The following is a 24,904-nucleotide window of genomic DNA, read 5'->3' as shown; positions in this document are numbered from 1 at the left end:
TGAAGAGGATGAAGAATGGAAAGGCTGTTGGTCCAGATGACATACCTGTGGAAGCATGGAGGTGTTTAGGTGAAATGGCAGTGGAGTTTTTAACTAGATTGCTTAATGAAATCTTGGAAAGTGAGAGGATGCCTGAGAAATGGAGAAAAAGTGTTTTGGTACCAATTTTTAAGAATAGGGTGATGTGCAGAGCTGTAGTAACTACAGAGGGATTAAATTGATCAGTCACAGCATGAAGTTATGGGAAAGAGCAGTGGAAGCTAGGTTAAGAAGGGAGGTGATGATTAGTGATCAGCAGTATGGTTTCATGCCAGGAAAGAGCACTACAGATGCAATGTTTGCTGTGAGTGTTGATGGAGAAGTACAGAGAATGTCAGAAGGAGTTGCATTGTGTCTTTATGAACTTAGAGAAAGCATATGACAGGGTGTCTAGAGAGGAGTTGTGGTATTGTATGAGGAAGTCAGGAGTGTCAGAGAAGTATGTAAGAGTGGTACAGGATATATATGAGGGTAGTGTGACAGTGGTGAGGTCTGCGGTGGGAGTGATGGATGCGTTTAAGGTGGAGGTGGGATTACATCAAGGATCAACTCCGAGCCTTTTCTTATTTGCAATCGTGATGGACAGGTTGACAGACGAGATCAGACAGGAGTCCCCGTGGACTATGATGTTTTCAGATGATATTGTGATCTGTAGTGAGAGTAGGGAACAGTTGGAGGAGACCCTGGAGAGGTGGAGATATGTTCTAGAGAGAAGAGGAATGAAGGTCAGCAGGACTAAGACAGAATATATGTGTGTGAATGAGAGGGAGGATAGAGGAATGGTGAGGATGCAGGGAGTAGAGGTGGCGAAGGTGGATGAGTTTAAATACTTGGGATCAGCATTTCAGAGTAATGGTGAGTGTAGAAGGGAGGTGAAGAAGAGAGTACAGGCAGGGTGGAGTGGGTGGAGAAGAGTGTCAGGAGTCATTTGTGACAGACGAGTACCAGTAAGAATGAAATGGAAGGTATACAAGAGGGTAGTGAGACCAGCTATGTTATATGGGTTGGAGACAGTGGCATTGACAAAAAGGCAGGAGTTAGAGCTGGATGTGGCAGAGTTAAAGATGTTAAGATTTGCACTGGGTGTGACGAGGGTGGACAGGATTAGGAATAAGTATATTAGGGGGTCAGCCCAGGTTGGAAGGTTTGGAGACAAAGCCAGAGAGGCAAGATTACGTTGGTTTGGATATGTGCTGAGGAGGGATGCTGAGTATATTGGGGAAAAGATGCTAAGGATGAAGCTGCCAGGTAACAGGAAAAGAGGAAGGCCTAAGATAAGGTTTATGGATGTGGTGAGAGAGAACATGCAGGTGGTTGGTGTGACAGAGCAAGATGCAGAGGACAGGAAGAAATGGAAACACTTTTTTTCCACTATGGCGACCCCTAACAGGAATAGCCGAAAGAAGAAGAAGAAGTAATATATCCTATTTACTTCTGTTATATTGCATGAATCTCTATGGACAGTCCTAATTAATGTGTGCATTTACTTCTAACTTTTTGGGTTTTATTGACTTTCTGTAGTATGTTTCTTTCATTGATCTTAATATGTCTGTCCATCTCTATTAAACCAAGCAACTCTTCTCTTAGATCATTTTCTTCTACACTGAGGGCATATTATTTGTTCCCCATTTCCTGTGAGCATTCTATAGATAGTTCCACAGCATCTTCCTGTACCACATTCTCTTCGGTTTCATCCTGTGTTGTCCATTGCTCTTTCATATGGGAATTCACTGGCCTATCAACCCACAACATTGGCTGTATCAGAGTCGCCACAGTTTCCTGTTCCTCCCCATGCTGTGCAACTCCAGCTGAAAGTTTCTATTGATTTCCTTTGGAAGGCCCTAGAGTATCTTCATCTGGCAACTGATCAAATGTTCCCCACACTACTCGTTTTGCCTTAATTTGGGGATTGTGCTGTGTTGTTTTCTGAGTTAGATTTTCTACACTAAATCCTTCACTTCATAAGTAATCCATAATCCCAGTTTCTATTTCTTTAACGTCTCCATTACAAATAATCTTTTCTAGTTTTCTTCTTTGTTTTCCTAATTTTTTTTTTTTTTTTTTTTTTGTATTGTAAAATTTTCCATGTCTGGATGCCTTTGCCTATATTTCTCTTCAGATATCTTTGGTACTGCTCTGTTTGTATTGATTAGTTTTGCTTTCTCCTTTACATAAGTATTACAACATATTAAATTTCTTTTTCTTTCCCATGCCCATATTTCTTCTTCAGATGACTCCTGATCCTACTGTTTCTTCTTAGTTTGGGGTCTCATTGTTCCATCATGTTGTAATATAATCTGTGTTAGACTTTCTGCACTAAATCCTTCACTTTGCAGGTATTCCATGACTTCAGATTCTATTTTTTAACTTCTGCTTTACTAATCTTCTGATCTGCTTTCCCTCATTGCGATCTTATTTTTTTATTGTGAATTTTTCCATATCTGGATGCTTTTGCCTGTATTTCTCTTTGAATATCTTTGGGGCTGCCTTTTTTGTGTTGATTAATTTGGCTTTCCCCTTTGCATAAACATTGCACCATATCAAATCTCTTTTTTTCTTTTCCATCTCCATATTTCTTTTTTACACCTTCAAAAGTCTCTAGATTTTGTTTTTATATTTTTGTGCTTTCTTGGTTGCTTCTTTTTTTCCAAACAGACCAAGGTTTCTTGATCTGTATAATGTTTTTCATAAATATGTTGTATTAATGAAAACAAATTTTTATTTAAAGCTTCTGACAGTTTTTCTTCTGGAAGTATTTTTCCTTCCTCTAATTTCTCTCTTAATCTTTTTGTATATATTCTGTCTGGAAATTCTGGGCTTCTTGTATAATAGTAATAATACATAATGTCTTTCTTATCCTCAATAGTCCACTCTATTATCTTTATGGCTCTTTTTTGGCCTATCAGTTTTTGTGGTTTTCTTGGACTAATGCTTCCTTCTACAACAGGGGGCCATCCTTCCCCTGGGCCTGGCCTAGCCCCATTGTAGGAATGTTTGTGACTTGAGGATTCTACACTGTCATTGTTCCAGTCCTGGCACCAGTGTGCCTACCAGGATTGGGCACTTTTTTAGCCTGGGTCTTGTGCACCCAGCTATCTTTTTTATTTTTAACCTACTTCTCTCGATGATATATGCTATATGAAATACAGTCTATATATATATATATATATATATATATATATATCAGTGCTATATCAGTGCCATCTTGGTAAGATTTTGGAAAAATAAAGTCTCCACCTCATGAAGGTACTAACCAAGACTTGAAGATGAATTCAGTTTTAGCAATACTACTCTTTTTTGCTTGCTGATTTTATCATCTCTTCATTCATACCCCTAATCCCCAACTACGAGAGTTTCTCAGTGATACCTGAGTGGGGGATTGTGTCAAAATCCTTGGCTAAGTCAAGATAAGTGGCATGTACTGCTTTGCCTTCATCCAGGGCTTTGTTGACATTCTCAAAGAAGTCCACCAGGTTTAGTAAGCATGATCTACCCTAAACAAAGCCAAACTGGGTTGGGTCATGAGTTTGAAGGTTGCCTATGTCCTTATTGATAAGGTCCAGGATGATTCTTACCATGGCCTTTGAGATAAAGCTGGTTAGGCTTATGGGTCTATAGTTCTCAAGGTCAGTTGATGGACCCCCCCTCCCTTTGTGCAAGGGGATTACTCTTGCTGTCCTCCACTCTGCTGGAGAAAGCCAGTGTCAGGCTGTGGTTAAAGAGAGTCCCAAATGGATCCACTACGTCATGTTTTAGGTTGTTTAGTAAGCAGTCTGGAATGTTACCTGGCCCCATAGAGGCTGTGTTTTTGCCCTTTGAGAGTGCAGATATGACCTGCTTATTGGAGATACTGGGAAAGGACAGGTGTCAGTTATGCTTTGGGTATGGCTGGTGGGGACAAGGGGGAGACATTTGCACAAAATCAGCTAACAGAGTGGCACTTCCTCAGGGTCAGTGTGAGTGTTATCATCCACTATGAGTTCAGCATATAGCTGGGTATTCCCTTTTAGATCTCGGACATAGCTAAAGAATGCCTTATGAATGTCTTTAGCTAGGGAAGCTAATTTAGCCTCATAACTAGCTCTGGAGGACTTTGGCAGATATCTGATTTGCTTGTTCAAGCTGTGGAGAGTATTTTATTCTGCTGACTAAGTTCTCTCTTGTTCTTAGATACCAGTTTCTTCCTTTTATTATATAACCTGTTTATAGTGTAGGTCCTATAGGGTGGCTTGTTTTAAGGGAGGACTTGGTTTTGATCCTGTCAGGTAAAGCAGAATCAATACAGTTGTTTGTGGTTATACAGGGTATTTGTGTGCTCCTCTGCATAGAAGTCATTGTTGGCTGTGCTAGAAGGGGGTATAAAAGTTTTCAAACCATTCCTTGGTAGGCTATAGTTTGGAGAAGTTTCTCATTTTTATTGCTCCTTTGGGGTTGTCAGGTCTGATCGTTAGTTCAAATGAGACAGATTGATACTCTGACCTTACTAGGGACAGCAGGACACAGGAGGTAGTGCAGTGACCCTCCATATTGGTGAGCACTAAGTCCCAAATATTTCAGCCCCTCACAGGAGTGCAGACTAACTGTTCCAGAGCAGTTGTATTAACAAAGTCCAGGAACCTCAGGATGATCGAGCTTGTGTACATCGCCCACTCAACAGAAGGATAGTTGAAATCCCCCATGACCAAGGTATTTCACTGTATAATGAGTGACTCGAGCAAGTCCAGATAGGCAGTGTGCTTCCCATGGCTTATGGTGGGGGACCTGTAGCTAGCAAAGATATGGTAGGGTGTTTTACCTACAGTTATTTGGACCTGGAGTACCTCAAGAGAGTTATACTGTTTAACCAGTCTTGAGGTGTATTTGGATTTAATGAAGGTGTATACATCTCCACCTTTGGTTCTTTCATGCTCATTTTGAGGTCTGAACATGTGGATGGCATTGTAGCTTTGCATGGCTGGGGTGCTCTCTGTGTCCTTGAACCAAGTCTCAGTGACTGCACAAATGTCAGCATCTTCCAAGATGAGGAGGGCTTTCAGGAGGTGGAATTTCCTGATTAGATTCCTAACATTAAGCAGCATAACCCTGAGTTTGTCTGTAGTGGATTTTTTTTTACGTTGGAAGTTTTGTTGTTTTGGTATTCCCTAAAAAGGCACTATGGGGAAGGCAAGTGTCTTTGCCAGTATTCAAAAGCTTAGAGGAGACAGGTGAAGACCATCTGTAGCAAAGCAGTCTGGTCCGTTGACCATGTCTTCCCAGGCCGACAGATACTGGATCCCCCTGGATTGACACAAGATGATCAGCCAATTGTTGAAGTCAATCATTTTTTGTGTATACTGTGGCATCATCCTGGGATATTGTGGCATCATCCTGGGTGAAAGTAGAATGCTGCTTAGGGCTAGGGACATACCTTCTTGGGACACATAATCTCATAGTTCATAGGACCATAGGAGTTTACTAGGCTAATGGCCCTAGGGCCCTTACAAGCCTAGCCAAGAGTTTATCCCCAAGTTCAGTCATGTCCCTCTTCATATAGCTCAGGAAGGTACATTTCAAGTCATTCACCGAAATATGTACTATGACAGAGTCATAATGGTAATTGTTGTTAAGTGACTTGAGTACATGTGTGATTTGATGGATCCTGGCACCAGATCCTGGCACCTGTCAGACAGCTGACCATGGCCTTCTCCTTGTCCAGCCTGGTGAAGGGAACATCTGTGTATCTCACTATAGAATCCCTTATGACCAGGACATTTGGTTTTGAGGTGTTCTGCCTTTGGATTTTATTTGTTGAGACACTGGTATGTGTGTTGTTATGTGTAGTAGATTTTGGTCATGTTCAAGTATTTGTGAGTTGGTTGTGCTTGGGAGGTCTCTGGTCTTTTGGTAGGCTCTTAGTGAGCACCTCTGAGTGTGTAGGTTTATATGGCGTGACCTTATCTTGTGTGAGAGGAGAGGTGTGTGCATTGACAACCTGTTTGATGTCTTGTTTATTATTACGTGAAAGGACTGATTCCAGTTTCATAGTATAGTTACATCTCTACTGTATTTGTTTGCTGTAGGAGAAAATGGTTGTCAATATACATGAGGCAATTACTACATTGTGCCAGGATGCCCATGTCAATCAGGTTGGCTGGAGACATTTTAGGAAACTGACTGTCCATTGTAGCAGGTTAAATCATAAGTACTGTTAAGGGGTTGGCAAGTTAGATCAGCTTTTGCCCTAGGATTAACAAGGGTACTTATTCTATTGAGGATTAGGGATGAAAAAAGTGTGACAATGCTGATCAGTGCTCAGCTGAGCTGCCTGTAGTGCAGCTGGGAAGCCTTGAATGGTTCCACTGACTGTTGACTATAGAAAAAGGTGTATCTAGGTGTTTGCATCTATGCAGGGCACCGCTAGCCCTTGTTGCTCAGTGCACAGCAAAGCACAAATGTGAGGCTTAAATATAAGTGAATTTAAACAGTTTAAATACAAACTACCAATAGGAAAGCCCCACACAGCGCCTTATTCCAGCAATCCCTAACTCAGATGGGTCCTGCATTACACACTTCTGCTACAAGGGTGCAGAGAGACCCACTTAATGTAACATGGCTGGTTTTAGTGCTCAAGTGATACCAAACAGTCTAGATTCAACAAGTCTGAATCCAGCCTATGCTATTTAAGGCAGAAGTAGCAATAATACAAAGTAAAATTATACTTATTTACTTATTTTTAGAAGGTTTCAGTGGATGCCTTGGATTTCTGTTTATATGAACTCCAGACCTCTGGCTAAGAAAGCTAGACTCTGAGCACCTCTGGGGTGGATTCAAAGGCAGGTAAACAGAAATGGCTGACAAATAAGCTTTAACAGATGAATGTATCAGGCCAGAAATGAGCAGCTCACGCAAATAAGAAAGAACCATAAGAATATCCACAGAAAGGTCAGGTTTGCGACACATAATAGAAAAACTCTTGCATAGGATTTTCTAGTAGTGGGTTTCTAGCCTCCTCTTAGTCCTGAGAGGTCATTTCTGCTATCTCTGCACAAAGAAAGATATTTCTCTGAAATTTGGGAATAGGAGAAAGGAAGATCTACTTAAGATCCTTCATGATTTTCCCTTTATCCTGCAAGGTTTTGAAAAGTACAGCTGCAGCAGAGCCAACAAGATTATGGTTGTCTAAAGGAGAGTTCAGCAACTTAGGTTTAATGTCTTCAAGAAGGGGACTGTAGCCACAACCAGGAATACCTCCTCATAACTGACCCTGATGCAGCCACCTTAGAGGCGTCATACCTACATTTTATAGAGTGAAGAGCTAACTGGGAAGTAGATCTCAAAAGGGAAATAGCAGAGGATTTAGTTTTTGAATCAGACAAGTTAGATAGAGCACTCCCAAATTGAGAAAGAAGATCCAGCACATATCTAGCCATATGGGTCTGGTAGCTTATAGCCAGTAAGCTAAGGGGGGCAGGGGTATACACTTTTTACCAAACCTGTCCATAACAAGGCTGTCCTTGTCAGATGGCAAAAGCTTAGAAGAGGACAGCAATTTAGAACACATCACTAGCCAGGGAAATCATTACAGGGTGAGAAGAAGAGCTTCTATATAAAAACTCCTGAGTGTCAGGAACTTTATAAAACCTGTCAGTCTTTTTGGAGCAGAAGGCTGGGAGTCAGGAACCTGAGAGGCAGAATTAAAAGTGTCTAAGATTGGAGGGACAGCTGAAGACTGGGGTGTATCAGTCTGCAAAAAGTCATAGTACCTCTTCTGGATATCACAAATCTGGAAGCAATCTCATTTAAAATAAGGGAAACCATGGACTTTCTCCCTAAACAGAATCAGGGGAGTCCCCCTAGGTACCTCCAAAATGATCAGCTGCTGATCCCCCTCCTCCTCCTCTAAGCAAACATAGGTAAGCCTCGGCAGACATGCAGGTACGTAGCCTCATGTTGGCCTCCAACTGGGTCGCAAAACAGTGGGCTGAGATAGGAACTGGACAGTCCAGGGGTCCTTCATCCAACCCAATGGAGACATCTGGATTAGGGTGGGCAGCAGAAGATTCAGTACGTTTTTCAGATTTTTAAGTGGCGGCTGAATGCCAGGGCAGATGAATTTGGAAGCTGTGGATTCCTGAGTCAAAAGCTTTAATCTCTGTTTTTATAAATACGTAGAAAAGGAAGACAGACAGCTACATAAGGTCTTTGGTATAAATGCTTGACAAATCTCACACTAAGTATGGTTGTAGGCAACATGTCAATAAAAAAAAAGCTGTTCTCGAGTCTATCCTTATGGGAAATCTGCCCCCCATAGCCACATTTTCCCTTCCTGGATTACATGTATAAAGTAACACAACCCTAAGAGAAAAATGAAGAAAAAGACCCCAACGGGGTACTTATCTTTTCAAAGCTTGGTAGCGGTATCACTATGATGAGCGACGTGCAGACCAAATTCAAAAGTAGCATTTGGACTGTCAGCAAAGTTCTGTAGATTTGGGTTCATACATCACTTATGTACCCAAAACTTTAGACAAAGGGCCTGCATCTGATGTATGGCACTTGGAAGGAGTTAAGGCTTTGTTATATTAGCTGAATATCCCATTTGTAAAGAATACTGCAACAGTAATAAGAAAGGACATCTGGAAAATCTAAACAAAGCTAATTCACCTAGTCAAACTATCTCATCATCAAACAATGAAACAAACAAAGGAAAATGTGAAGGTGTTACTGATCAACGCTAGGATCCTCAACAAGAGACTCCAGTCCATACAAGCCCTTCTCACACTGGAAGACATTGTTGTCTGTGTAGTGACTAATACTTCTTCTCTTTTGGCTGTTCCCATTAGAGGTCGCCACAGTGGATCATCTGTTTCCATTTCTTCCTGTCCTCTGCATATTGCTCTGTCACACCAACTGCCTGCATGTCCTCTCTCACCACGTCCATAAACCTTATCTTAGGTCTTCCTCTTTTCCTCTTACCTGGCAGCTCCATCCTTTGCATCCTTTTCCCAGTATACCATCATCCCTCCTCAGCACATGGCCAAACCAATGCAATCTCGCCTCTCTGACTTTGTCTCCAAACCGTCCAACCTGAGCTGTCCCTCTATACTGATCCCTAATCCTGTCCATCCTTCTCACACCCAGTGCAAATCTTAACATCTTTAACTCTGCACTTCCAGCTCTGACTCCTGCCTTTTTGTCAGTGCCGCCGTCTCCAACCCATACTACATAGCTGGTCTCACTACCCTCTTGTAGACCTTCCCTTTCACTCTTACTGGTACCTGTCTATCACAAATCACTCCTGACACTCTTCTCCACCCTGCCTGTACTCTCTTCTTCACCTCTCTTCCACACTCACCATTACTCTGAACTGTTGATCCCAAGTACTTAAACTCATCCACCTTCACCAACTCTACTCCCTGCATCTTCACCATTCCTCTATCCTCCCTTTCATTCACACACACATATTCTGTCTTAGTTCTGCTGACCTTCATTCCTCTCCAGGGTTTCCTCAACCTGGTCCCTACTCTCACTACAGATCACAATGTCATCTGCAAACATCATAGTCCATGGGGTCTCCTGTCTGATCTCGTCTGAAAATCTGTCCATCACCATTGCAGATAAGAAAGGGCTCAGAGCTGATTCTTGATGTAATCCCACCTCCACCTTAAATGGATCTGTCACTCCCACTGCAGACTTCACCACTGTCACACTACCCTCGTACATATCCTGTACCACTCTTACATACTTCTCTGCCACTCCTGACTTCCTCATACAATACCACAACTCCTCTCTAGGCACCCTATCATATGCTTTCTCCAAGTCTACAAAGACACAATGCAACTCCTTCTGACCTTCCCTATATTTCTCCATCAACAGTCTCAGAGCAAACATCGCATCTGTAGTGCTCTTTCCCGGCATGAAACCATACTGCTGATCGCTAATCATCACCTCCCTTTTTAACCTAGCTTCCACTACTCTTTCCCATAACTTCAAGCTGTGACTGATCAGTTTTATCCCTCTGTAGTTACTACAACTCTGCACATCACCCTTATTCTTAAAAATAGGTACCAAAATACTTTTTTTCCACTCCTCAGGCATCCTCTGACTTTCCAAGATTTTAGTAAACAATCTGGATAAGAACTCCACTGCCATTTCTCCTAAGCACCTCCATGCTTCCACTGGTATGTCATCTGGACCATCAGCCTTTCCATTCTTCGTCCTCTTCATAGCTGTCCATACTTCCTCCTTGCTAATCTGTTTCACTTCCTGATTCACTATCCCCACATTATCCAACCTTCTCTCTCTCTCATTCTCTTCATTCATCAGCCCCTCAAAGTATGCTTTCCATCTGCTCAACACACTCTCCTCACTTGTGAGTACATTTCCCTCACTATCCTTCATCACCCTTACCTGCTGCACATCTTTCCCAGCTCGGTCCCTCTGTCTAGCCAATCAGTACAGGTCCTTTTCTCCCTCTTTAGTGTCCAACCTTTCATACAACTCTCCATATGCCTTATCCTTAGCCTTCACCACCTCTCTCTTCGCCATGCTCCTCATCTCCTTATAGTCCTGTCTACTTTCTTCATCTCTCTGTAGTGACTAAGACACATGGTTAAAATAGCAGATAGCACTCCAGTTGTGCAGGACTATAACACCTTCCACACATTTAGGCTAGCTACGGAACAGGGGGGGGGTGTTGAGGTGCATCAATCTACACCCAGAATAGATTCACACCAAGGCTGGTAATGCAGCATGATGCACTGGAGCTTCTTCATGTTCAAAAGACCATCAGAAAGGTTTATACCATATATTAGCTAGCTATAGAGCCCCTCTATGACAAAAGAATGCCACAAAGCCTATCTACAGGAACTAGAATTTAGTATTAAACCCAACACCGTTTTCCTGGGTGATCTAAACTATCCAACTATGGACTGGGACGCCTACACCACCACTAGTGCACAAGCATAGAGATTCCGCGGCTTTGTCAATACAAATGCCTTGGAACAATTAGTCAGAGTACCCGCTAGGAGAAACAACATATTTACTCTTGTCCTTACTAATTTGGGAGTATCTTGCAACATCCCTTGTGTACCTTCATCACTTGTTAGATCTGACCATAAACTCTCCTTTCAAATAAAACTGAAACCAGAGGTCCCTGCCACCCAAGGTACCTTTAGAAATCTCTTTAAGACAAACTATCTACTCCTAAGTAATACATTGGCAAGTTTCAAATCCCTGGCAAACTCAGTTAACTCCACTGAATACAATGTACACCACCACACTATACCAGGAGTGTAGCAGGGGTGGGGTGAAGGGGCATGTGTCCCAGGTGCAACCTGTTAGAGAGTACAGTCTAAGTGCCATTCCTGCATTCTTTTTTATACCAACATTACCAGAAATGCTGGTATAAAAAGCAACTCTCTTGAGCTGTTGCTGATGTGGGGGGGGGGGGCTTCAGATTACCAGGAGATCAGTATATTGGAGTGTTCTTTTTTCTTTTTTTGGATCTTCTCTTTGAGCAATGGGGTGAAGCACTAGTTCAGGGACTGGAACAGGGCACTGCATGAACCAGCTACACCTCTGTATACCGGAACGTAAACAGCTGCACAGCTGTACTCCATAGGACCAAGTGCAGTGCAAACCCCAGAAACAAACCCACATGGAATATAAATAAGCTTTATAATAAAAGAAAAATTATTTTGACCAAAAGTATGAAGAGTAATTCCCAAAATCTTAGAGCCCTTATCAGAGAAATAAACAAAAAACTCTGGAGCTTAATAAAAAACAAGTTTAATGCTAAAATACAGTGGATATAAAAAGTTTACACACCCCTGTTAAAATGCCAGGTTTTTGTGATATAAAAAGGAGACCACAATAAATAATTTCAAAACTTTTCCCACCTTTAATGTGACCTATAACTTGTACAGTTCAATTGAAAAACAAACAAATCTGTTAGGGGAAAAATATAAAAAATAAAAAACGTACAATAAGCTGGTTGCATAAGTGTGCACACCCTTAAACTAATACTTTGTTGAAGCACCTTTTGATTTAATTACAGCATTCAGTCTTCTTGAGTACACACCTGCCATTAATTAGAGAGACTCTGATTAACCCCAAATAAAGTTCAGCTGTCCTAGTAGGATTTTCCTGACATTTACTCAGTTGACAGCTACAGCAAAAGCCATGGTTCGCACAGAGCTCACAAAGCATCAAAGGAATCTCATTGTTGAGAGATTTCAGTCAGGAGAAGGGTATAAAACAATTTCCACAGCATTGGATATGCCATGGAACACAGTGAAGACAGTCATCAAAAAGTGGAGAAAATATGGGACTACTGTGACATTGCAAAGAACTGGACGTCCCTCCAAAATTGATGAAAAGACAAAATGAAAATTGGTCAGAGAGGCTGCCAAGAGACCTACAGCAACACTGAAGGAGATTCAGGAATTTCTGGCAAGTACTGGTTGTGTACTACATATGACAACAATCTCACATATTCTCCATAAGTCTGGGCTATGGGGTAGGGTTGTAAGATGGAAGCCTTTTCTTACAGGGAAAAACATCCAGGCCCAGCCAACATTTGCAAAGTAATACATCAAGTCTCCCAAAAGCATATGGGAAAATGTGTTATGGTCTGATGAGACCAAGGGTCAGCTTTTTGGCCACAATTCCAAAAGATATGCTTGGTGCAAAAACAACACTTCACATCACCAAAAGAACACTATCCCCACGGTGAAACATGGTGGTGGCAGTATCATGCTTTGGGGTTGCTTTTCTTCAGCTGGAACTGGGGCTTTACTCAAGGTGGAGGGAATTATGAACAGTTCTAAATACCAGTCACTTTTGACACAAAACCTTCAGGCATCTGCTAAAAGCTGAAGATGAAGAGGAATTTCACCTTTCAACACGACAATGACCCCAAGCATACATCCAAATCGACAAAAGAATGGTTTCACCAGAAGAAAATTAAAGTTTTGGAATGGCCCAGCCAGAGCCCATACCTAAATCCAATAGAAAATCTGTGAGGTGACCCGAAGAGGGCTGTGCACGAGCGATACCCTTGCAATCTGACAGATTTGAAGCGCTTTTGCAAGGAAGAGTGGGCAAATATTTGCCAAGTCAAGATGTGCCATGCTGATAGACTCCTACCCAAGAAGACTGAATGTTGTAATTAAATCAAAAGATGTTTCAACAAAGTATTAGTTTAGGGGTGTGCACACATGCAACCAGCTTATTGTACGTTTTTTATTTTTTATATTTTTTCCCCTAACAGATTTGTTTCTTTTTCAATTGAATTGTACACGTTATATGTCAAATTAAAGGTGGGAAAAGTTTTGAAATCATTTATTGTGGTCTCATTTGTTTATATCACAAAAAACTGGCATTTTAACAGGGATGTGTAAACTTTTTATATCCAGTGTAGTTACCCAAGCCGGAGACAATCACAAGGAATTGTTTAGTTATGTTCGTAATCTCCAAAGCACAATGCAGCAATGTGCTGAGCTGATTATAAACAATGTTTGTTACACTGAGGCTGAACATTTAGCTAACCTACTGGCCAAATAATTTAGCAATACATTCACCCCTCTCTCCCCTCCATCTGTACCCCAAGATATACCTGAAACTGGCTCACCTCCAACTATCACACTAGGTCAAGTCCTAAACGTGCTATCAAAAGATAAAAATACTGCATTGATGGGTCTTGACAATACCCCTGGATACATTTTAAATAACACAAAGCACATCTCTAATAATACTGTTCAGTTTTAGCCTCCATACAAGTTTTTTACCAAGTAAATGGAGACTATCTACAGTCATTCCCCTGCATAAGGGAGGACCTTCCACAGACAAAGGAAATTACAGACCCATAAGTCTAACCAGCCTCATATGCAAGGGCATGGAAAGACTTATCATGTACTTATTCAGTCAGGACATAGGGAACCTCCCAAACACTCGAGCCATCTCAGTTTTTATTCATCAAGGGCAAGTCATGTTTACTCAGCCTGTAGATATTTTTAAAAAGTCACCAAAGGAATGGATGATGGCAAAATGGTTACCTGGTGAAAGCTTTTGACACAATTCCCCACTCGGGCATAGTAGAAAAGCTAAATAAACTGAGAATAGGCCCCTATGTCACCCACTGGATTATCAACTGGCTCACAGGTAGGGGACAGATAGTCAAAATCAGGGATGTTACCTCCACAAAGAGACCAGTCACCAGTGATGTCCCCCAGGGTTCCATACTGGAACCTCTCCTGTTTGGCATCTACTTTTCTGAAGTAAAAGCCAGTACCAAAGGGCTCTTTCTGGCTGACTAATTTTGTAGATAACTATAAGGTAGGAACAGTCATTGAATCCCCAAATGAATTAGCCATCCTGAAGGAAGGTTTGTGTCAAATAAATTACTGGCGTCAAAATTGTGGTCTGAAACTAAATGCCAAAAATGTATTACTGTATCCTTTTGGAAAGTCATCTACCCCAGGGAGCTACCACATTGACAATATTCCCCTAAGAGGTGACCCACTTGTTTGGAATTTGGGAACTTATGTGGACAGTGACCTACCTTTTGACCAACATGTGGTCTGTGGTTTGTAAGAGAGTCCCTCTATATTCCACATGTTATAAACAAAAGGATTTTGTCTACATCTAAGAATGTCATTGTTCCCCTTTACTCAGCCTTCATTAGACCAGTCACTAAATATAATGTCCCTTTTGGCATGTGTCTGTCCAGACACATGCAACATCTGGAACCCCCACAAAGATACCTTACTAAAAGTATACAAGGCATAAACAACATGTCCTACATGGACTGACTCAAAACCCTATCACTACACTTAGTATCCTACAGACTGCTAAGAGGTGACCTGTGTCTGGCATACAAGGCATCATCCAGCCCATTACTGAAGAATTTACTGCACAACAGCAAGTCAGATGGCATCAGAAATACTCGGTCTATGGATTCTAAATCTGTTCTGCAACAGAATGGTTTGGAGGGACAGGTATATTTTGCAGAAGATACTGCTTATGTGGAACAGACTCCCCATCCACATAAAACAAAGTTCATCCTTGTCCATTTTCAAGTGCAACTTAGATCTATGGATAGAAAACAGAAAATTTACCCCAGGATTCCCCCTGTAACCTACTAATGGACAGAGACACCTCCTAAATGCTTTATTGCATGCATGGGTCCCCCCAGATTATCTATGGTATGATCCCAGTTATTCTCATTAGGGGTGATATATAATTATCAACCATGGGATGTATAAGACAGTCTATAACCAAATGGGATAGGTTACTTGTAGCACAAAAAGAGAAATTGGCTAGACTTAAAAAGACTTGCAAGGACAGCTAGCCTAGTACTTACCTATGAACCTATAAATTACCTAGGACTATGATTGCTTTCACTACTGACTACAGAAGCACAACCAGAGTCACTTAAAGCAAAAAATATAAAAATGTTCTTATGTTGGAAAAGGGAACCTTATGAAATTCTGAGACTCACAAGGTTAGGTCCCAGAATGGGGAGACTGAATGATCGAAAATGCAGACTTACATATACTAAGTCTGAGATTGCCATTTCTTGGAATATTCCCTTTTCTCTAAATTATGACAATTCCAGAGTCAGTATATACAAGTTTGGGGATGTGGGTGCCTCTCTCAACATTAGAAGTTGCAGAGGGACCCTGCAAAAAAAAAAAAAAAAAAAAAAAAAAAAAACACATTTAAAGGACAAAACTGGTGTCATTTTTCTCGTGAATTTTCACTTTCTCTCTCTCTCTCTCTCTCTCTCTCTCTCTCTCTCTCTCTCTCTCTCTCTCTCTCTCTCTTTTGGTATTGCTGGACTTAGCACTATGAGTCTTGACATTTCAATAGACAGCCACTTGAAAATAAGTCATTTTTTTTTCTCATCCCAGAAGCAGCAACAGCTTTTAAAAATGCTTTACTGGCCTAAGTTGAACAAGTACTACCTCTTTTTAACCACTGTCTCAGCCAACCACCTTCAAGTTATGCAGTTTTGCTGATTCAAGCACTCCTGTACTTGTTACTGTGTACTGTGTTACTATGATATGTAAATTACAATGATGATAGCTGTGAGACTAGCTAAGTAGTAAAGACACTAGTGTTGCTGTCTCACGGTGTTTGGTTCAGCAGTTTGGTTCTCAGCTAGGTTGCCTACAGTGCAAATCGTCCTTACGTCTGCAAGAGTTTTCAGCAGGTACTTTGGTTTCCTACTACATCCAAAAGACATGTTGCAGGTAAACTGCTCATAAATGAATACACTGTATGTGAGTGTGTTTGTTAGTGTCCTGTGATGGACTGGCGTCTCTTCCAGGACTAGTTGCTTTTCCTTGTACCAGCTGAAGAACAGGATAGGCTCCAGCACTCTCATGATGATGAACTAGACTAAGCACATAACTGGAGAATGAATGCCTGAATAAATGATTACAACAGTTCCCATCCATGGCTCAAAATAACATAAAAATATATGCACTGCTGCTGCGGGGCCCTGTGGTATACTGGGATAAAGCCCGTAGTGGAAGAACCAAGCAGGAAAAGTTAGTAGTGAGAGGCTTATGCCAACATATTCATTCGGTGGAGGGAAGACCTTAGGGATTCATGCCAGCCAACCTCCTCCCATAAAGACAGACACTTCATTGCAAACAGTGGCTAATATACCGGCATTGTTGGTATGGCAATCCCAAGTGTGTGTGTGTGTGTGTGTGTGTGTGTGTGTGTGTGTGTGTGTGTGTCTGTAGAGGAGGGGCAATCATACATCAAGGGGGTAAAACAGCAAGCCCCTGCAGTGATGTGGGTACCTATGTAAGCCACCAGGGGTGAGGATATTTCCAAATGGAAACAGCAGTCATGGTTCTCAAGCCCCCAATAACTGGAAACAAATGGGTAGTGAAAGAGTCTCAATGGTAAACAGGCATGGGATTAGAAAAAAGGGTACAAAAAATACATATCTAATAACTTTAGTCCAAATTGCTTAAGGTTGATATGAAAATGGTAGACAAAAAAAAGTCTAAACCAAAAAAGTTGACAGAAACTAAACACATCAAAAAATAATGTTACGTTTCGCTTTACAGGGGGACAATTCCACTGACCCCCCCCCCCCCATGTGGAGGTTGATGCACTTACAACACCCTCTACTAACTAAATATACCATCTCCAAGGTGATCTTACTGTGGAGAAAGGACATATACCTCTCACTGGTGTAATATCAATTCTGTTGACATTATTTGTTTTAGATTTTTTTTGTTGAACATTGCTACGTCAACCTTAAGCAGTTCAGGCTAATCTCAATATATACATACATATATGTGTGTGTGTGTTTGTATGTGTATAGATATGCCTCACACAAATGGAGATTTAATTTAGTTTAGACCTGATTAGAACTTGCATGTCAATGACCTTGTTTTCTATGTCCTAGGGTCAAAAGGCTAAAATGAATTCCTTGCTAAAGTTGGGGACTACACTGATCTAAAACAAATTGAGTCTGAATAATAATTTTTTGACTTAGAGGTACATCTGTTGCAGTTCCCTCAGTCACCATACTTCAGTTTTGCACAATTTGCATGCGGTGTATACAAATATAAGTTTTTTTTTCTTCTCTGAAAACTAGGTACTTCTAATATAATTTCACATACTGTGGCATACTCCGTGGTGGAATTTTATTTTTGACTGAGTCATCCTCTGGTATGTTTACTATCAAACAAAAAGAAATAAATACATAAAAGAAATTGTACCAATTTCAAATTTTGATAAGCACATACATCTTCACAGGCACTTCTCTGATTGCTACTAGACTGCACCTATGAGAAATGCAAACAAGCACAAACTCAGGATGGAAGCTGTGAAATACACAAAAATGTAGGCAAAAACAAACTGAAGCAGAAACTCTCAGACATCTGATATACTTAAAGGAGTATCTACACATGTTCAGATACTGCAGTTACAAAGATGTATGTATAGATCTTAGAAGATACAAAGTACAGTATGCAGAAGACATTTTGGAACAGTGTGCATTAAAACATACTTATGGATGTGTGAAATAAAGTAATTATCTTAAAAGTACAGGTGCAAACGGTATAACTCAAATACAGAGGGGTGTTGGTATCAAGTGCACAAACAGTGCAAGACTGTGAAAGGAGTTATTTGGGAAAGTTCTCATCATTAGCAGAAAACATGTCAGAAATATAAATCAGGACTAAAGTGCAGATATTGTCAGCAGCCAGATATCATTTTATTCCCTGACTCAGCTGCATACAAGGATTATCTGTAAGTGATGTGGATAATCATGTCAAGTTGGCCCCCAAAATACCCCTAAGTCAGACAACAAAATGTTGTAGGTAATCTTCAGTCAGTTAACCTTTCATTATCCTCACTGTCCCCCTACCCAAACAAGTAACAGGCCCAAGTGACTACTGTCAGGTATTACTGCGGTAACTAAACAATGTGACCTCCCTATCAGCTCTGTTGGTTACAGTGAATCAGATGGAGTGGCTAACTGCATGCTGTGCCACCCACAAACCCACTGCTAGTAAAAAGTATCAGACACAGCTGGGCACTATCTCCCCCTAGTGATGTGAACATCCTCCAAGAGGGTGTTGCCCAAACTAATGACTGGTGCCAGAAGCATGGACTCAAACTGAATGCCAAGAAATACATCATTACCCCCTTGGGGAAAATGTCATCCCCACTAATTATCACATTAATAACAACGTACTAAGCATGCAATCAGTTGTGAGGGACTTGGGCACCCAGGTTGATATCAACCTGACTTTTGACCACCACATTGCTTCTGTTGTACGGAAGGCTTTTTACATGGCCCACCTCATAAGTAAGGGTATTTCATCCAGGAACAAGGAGGTCATTACATCCCTGTACTCCTCCCTTATCAGACCCATTATCGAGTACAATGCCCCCTTAGGCATGTACCTTGCCAAGCACATGCAGCAGCTGGAGAGACCACAGAGGTTCCTGACCAGGAAAATCCAGGGTATCAAACACCTACCCTATGCAGACAGGTTAAAAGCCCTGTCCCTCTACTCAGTATCATATGGACTGCTCAGAGGTGACTTGTGTCTGGCATACAAGGCCATCTCAGATTCAGCCTTGATGGAGTTGCTGCATATCTGTAAGTCAAACTCCACTCATGCAACCCGCATGTAAGGCCTTAACCTGGTCTGTGACATTAATAGAACTTGTTGGTGGGATATATTTGTGTCCCAAAGACTCCCCAATCTGTGGAATAGACTCCCTCTCCATGTCAAGCATAGTACCTCTCCAGCCCTCTTTAAGAGGAACCTGGACAACTGGATGGGAAACAGAAAATACACCCCTGGGATCCCACCTGTGTCCCTGCTGGACAGGAAAAAGGTGCTGACTTTTAAGGAACATGGGCCAAATTATTGGCTAGGCTTATAAGGGTCTCCAGGCCAATAGCCTAGTATCATCCTATGAACCTATGAACAAAATAATGGATAATCACATAGTAGCTGACCATCTACCAACTTTTCATTAATAATGCCAACAGTGAATGTTCCCTTGGTTAAATGAGGCAGAGGAACAGATCATTCGCAGACATTTGTAAGCAACACCCATACAAAAATGACACCTACACCAGACTTCCAGCAGGTACCATGAACAGGCAGTACATGTGAAAAGACCAAAGGCAGTCGCTGTCCTGCCCATGTGGAATCAGACTGACATTTTACCGCTGCCACAAGACATTAATGTTTCTATTTTTACTTTTTTTATTCATTTATTCATGTGGCAGTTTACTCCTTTTCCACTGCTTTTAGGGGACTCTGAAATAAAACCTCCATAAGCAATACAAATATAAATGTCACAGAGAAAGAACAGTTTGACAGTGCTGTTGATACATGGTATTAGAAGAACAAAGTTAAAATCATACGTTTATGAATATCTAAACTTCACAAATAAGCTGGTAAAATATATTTTATTTCTTCATACAAAGAAATATCATGATTTATCAGTATTTCAATTTCCTAGAAACATTTTCTCTGTGTAAAATTAATTTGTGTTGTACATACCACAAAATATTTGCTTTACAATTTTTTTGTACAGGTTTACTAGTCTACATTACATATTACAAGGAGCCAGTCACTAATATCTTGAATGCTTTGTAAATGAGGCTGAATAAAACTCAACCATAGTTTAAGTAGATATTTCTAACCACACCACACTAATGCTAACCATATGTGATGAAGGAAATTCACCTGTTTGGCAAATTTCAGATGAACTAAAAATACAGACTTACATAGAGACTTGACTTTGTTTTATACACACACACACACATACTCTCTCTTTCTCTTTCTCACTCTCACACACACTCTATCTCTCGCTGTCTTTCTCACTCTCTCTCACTCTCTCTCACACACACACACACACACACACACACACACACACACACACACACACACACACACACATACACATACATGCACACAGAAACACACACACACACACACACATACATTTACACATACATACACACACACACACACACACACACACACACACACACACACACACACACACACACACACACACACAAACAGATATCACATGCATAATGGAAACAAACAAGTGGGTCATTTACTGACACTGTATTAGTAAGCAAGGTAAATTGTTGATTAGATAATATGGGAAAATCTTTTCAAATATATATATGTATACCATTTTTAGTCTTGTACAATTATGCCATTTTTTAACTGCCTCAAAGTAAGATTAACATTTTTGAGAATGAAGAGGAAACGGGAAAATGCTTAAGGTAAATGCAAGCTTCATTTTTGGAAGTCATGAATCACACTTTGGGAAAAACACACGAAAACCCTGGTACTGCAGGCAAACAAAATCGCAAATATGAGTGGCCTGACAGGTTTGCAAACAAGCTGCTTGAGTTTGGTGACTGGCCCAAGATTGTTCTGATCTAGCGTTTTCTACAGTCACATGGCTGACCTTTCTAAAATATCTAGCACTGTTTCCACTGAAGAAACTGGCTACGGCTACTACCATCTGCAGGTTGCCTGCACTCTTCCTTACCACAAGAGCATTTCAATTTGAGTCAAAAGGCTTTTTTCCATGTAAGTATACTGCTTATCAGGTCACTAAGCAGAAATTCTTAGAAAGATTCTATTAACAGTAATAAAGTGAAAGTAGGGGGGAAAGGAAATGTAATGAACATAAAAAAAACTGAATAAAATAATTAAAAGAAGTAGAGATTCAGAAAGGAAAAAGAAAACAATAACAAAAGTTAACTAAAGAATAAAAAGTAAAAACTTCGACGGCATTGCCACTCATGGTTCAAAACAGACATATAAAGCTGCTACCAGGAGTTCACAATAATGACACCTGATAACAGATCTAAAGTCCTGTCAGATGCCGTACTTTAATATATTTTACAATGGCCTCACTAAGTTTATTGGAGAACTCATCAGATAGGAAGACAGCTCATGTGCATTCTGATTTTGCTGCTTATGCAAGAGAAGCAAAGTATGGATTATCCTGAATTAAATAATTGCATAACAAACCGTCTGTATACTCAGCAAGGCTCCTTACTACAAGGATACACTAAGTGCAATAAACCTTTTCTAACTCATAGAAATCTCACAACATTTAACCAGGCTGATGGAGCTTGTAGTAAAATTAGTCGCTAGAAAACTCGGCCACAGTTCATGCAGGGTAGAATGTTGCATTCACATTTCATGCTCCTTCGGTGTGCCTAACCATGCCCAATCAATAATGTCTCAATGCCCCCCTAACCTTTATGTGACAGCACAAAATTGACCTATCTTTACTTGACAAGGTAATTGTGTATTGCTTTGCCAAAATGAAGGTGAATTTTTACAATTAGATCCATTTATAATGAGGTTAAGTAAGCTAAGTCAGTACACAGTGTTCTTTTTTCTGCTTGCTTTTATGACCCCAGACCAACTTACATCACCTCTGAGGCTCTGCTGACAGCCATGAGAACTTGGGAGCTTAATATCTTCCATATGCTTTTGAATGCTAACATCTTGGGCCACATGCGAACAAGGTGGGCTGACACAATTTGTTTAGTTAACATGTTCATGTTGTACCTAGTCTTTGGTCATTTGCCACCTGACCCATTATTATGGAACATGACTTCATTCTTGAGGTTTAATTAAACAATACAGCTGAGGAATAAAAATGGAGGTACTTCGAGGCCTTGAACACCAAACAGATGATGAAGAAGTCACGGGGTATTCTGAACAATAGACATTAGCATGCATATTATTATGACTGTTATATAGCCCTAACACCTGATGTATAGCAGCATAGCAGCACTTTAAAAAGTCATGGCAAATGTCACATCCATACTAAAATCATGTCTGAACTTTGTGCAGGATGTTGAACTCATATGTTCAATGAAATAATGTAGCATTATTCAAGGAAATATGTTTTAGTCTGATAAAAGACATCACCATATTTACAGTTTGTGTCCTGCATCAACAGGATAAGCATGGCCATAGATCTTAGCCAGTTATACCATGGGTTTCTAAACCTAGGATGGCACCATGCATGTTGTTGGCAGACTGGTTTGTTGAGTTTCTTACTGCTTGAGAGCTGCAGAGCTAAGATTTAGTACTGCCCTTCCAATACTGGTTAAATTCACCTCACATTATTTATAGGTTTTCTGAGGATACCTCAGATTCAAGACACTTCCCAAAGACATGATGACTGGCTGACTCCCAGGCTCTGCCTATGCCCTTTTTAGCTCTTTCGTATTTATTTATTTATTTGTTTGTTTGTTTGCTGTTTGTTTGTTTAGTTAGTTAGTTTGGTAACTGCATTGCCCAAATGGGTTGAAATCTTTTGCTATCCTGTCCACAAACATAATTTGCTCATTTTTAATTTGCTCAAGTTAGACTAATTTTTTTTTTTTTTTTTTTTTTTGCTCACTACTGGAAAACATGTATTTTTTTATGTATTGGCAGTGTGTTTTGCACAAAATCACTGCATCCTCAAGTACACCAGGTATGATCTTTTATATATTCAGGGAAACAGCTCTGTGCTCCTGTGTACAATCAAATGTGTTTCATAAACATGGGATTCAAGAAGACAGAATAGACCCAGATGAAATCCATTTTTAGTGGAGACCAAGCAGCACTGGCTGGTTAGGAGACATACTGTCACACGGTGGGCAAATGGAGACCGAAGGAATCAAACCCAAGAGTGCAGGACAAGGTTGTTACTAGCTCATAGCCTTAGTCCTCAATTGTTGGTATTAAGGATTTATAAGGATCAGTCCACTTATCTAGTTAACAGATAATTAAATTAAAACTTAAGTAAGTTTCTCTAAAAAGTGCAAGAAAGGAATGCAGCATTTTAAGCGGGATCCTTTGCAGAGTATGTGACATTCACATTGCCTGTTTCTCATACTGCTCATATTATACAAAATAAGCCTGCCTTGTTGTAACTTTGTTCTGCTATTTCTTTAGGGTAAACCCCCTAAGATTTGCATCTCATATTTACATAAAACCTTATCCTCATGCTTCCCGTGATGCAGGGAGTAATCATTCGGCCAGTAATCTGACCGCTGCTTCATTTAAAAAGAACAAATGCAACACACACTAACATCTGCACAATGGAGATTATGAAAAATCATTTGTCAGTCATTAAGTTCTCTTGCTGTTATGCACAAGCCTGAAATGGTTCCTAATTCTTTCAGGTTCAATTCTTCAATAAGTGAAACAGTGACAAGTATCTGAGGATATTACATACCCGTAACAAAAGACGTGTGTTATTTGTTTAGTACTTAACCTTGAGCAATGAAATGGAAGCACCATGAGTTCAAGAAGAAAATATTCTTGTGTACAATCTGTGGAATGTTAACACATTCTGGACTACATTTTCTACACTGTGTGGTTAGGCAGCTTTAGTGAATTAATTGCTTTAAGAATTAAAAATAAATTATTATAAAATAGATTTCTGTACACTTTACATATATATATAATATATATATATATATATATAAGCAATAACTTCACATATCATTACAGTAATTAGAAATCATGGTCACAGTCAATCCCAGCCAAAACTGTGACCAGTCATTTGGTAAAACTTCATATTAAATGGTCTGTAGAAGTCTCTAAGTCTCTGAATGACTTCTGGATTTATATTGGGGTGTGTTCTGCCTTTAGTTTTACCCAAGCAATGAGGCTTGCTACTGCCTTCTGATTTCTTCAAACAAGGGAAGCCCTTGGTCTGGTTAAAATAGAAATGCTTGTCTGTGATAATTCTCTTAAGCCCTAAAAAGTCCTGAACCCTTCCCAGTTCCCCAGCTGGGTCAACAATTAGTCTCTCACCACTGACAAAGAGGATCTGGTCCATTGGAAAGTACTGAAGCCAGTTCTCAAGGTGCTTGGCATAAATGCCAATTTGGATAGCACTCCATGATGTGTCAATGAGACCTGTAGTCCTATTTTTGAAGGTCAGGCTCTCAAATGATGGGATGTCTGGCTTCTTAGACAAGGTCTGAGTGTAGTCTGAGATTGCTCTTGTGACAGGGTCACGGACTACCACAATAAGCTTGGTATCCTTTGACATTGCACAAATACGGGCAGGTGCCTCCTTGGTGACAAAGTAACTGGGAGTCTTTTCCATGGTGATTTGTCCATCAAGTGTTCTTGGCATCAAATCCCTACAATAAAAATACAAAACAGAGAGAAATGTGGGTTAGAAATGCTATATAAAACATATTGATTTCTATTTAATCATCTGCCAGAATTAATCACACATCAATATCATAGCAAACTGTTTAAAGAAGATCTTATTTTTAATTAATAAAATTACTTCAGTGTACGTTATACTTATCTGATACACTTCTGATTTC

The 24,904-nt window shown here is 40.4% G+C and overlaps 1 protein-coding gene across 1 annotated transcript in view; it reads right to left on the bottom strand.

Moving 5' to 3' along the window:
* Positions 1 to 20,735: 20,735 nt before the first annotated feature.
* The window catches only part of LOC122813031 (heparan sulfate glucosamine 3-O-sulfotransferase 3B1-like), a 62,832-nt gene continuing 58,663 nt past the window's right edge, over positions 20,736 to 24,904 (bottom strand). Inside the window, exon 2 of the mRNA XM_044085141.1 lies at positions 20,736 to 24,712. Coding sequence (XP_043941076.1) covers positions 24,094 to 24,712 — 619 coding nt within the window. The 3' untranslated portion in view covers positions 20,736 to 24,093. The remainder of the gene's footprint in view (positions 24,713 to 24,904) is intronic.

Source organism: Protopterus annectens, chromosome 10.part0 (assembly GCF_019279795.1).
Source record: "Protopterus annectens isolate FY-2018-M chromosome 10.part0, PAN1.0, whole genome shotgun sequence".
Classification (NCBI taxonomy): Eukaryota; Metazoa; Chordata; order Ceratodontiformes; family Protopteridae; genus Protopterus; species Protopterus annectens.
Note: the sequence above shows the minus strand (reverse complement) of the source record. Positions and strands in the feature narration are given on the sequence as shown.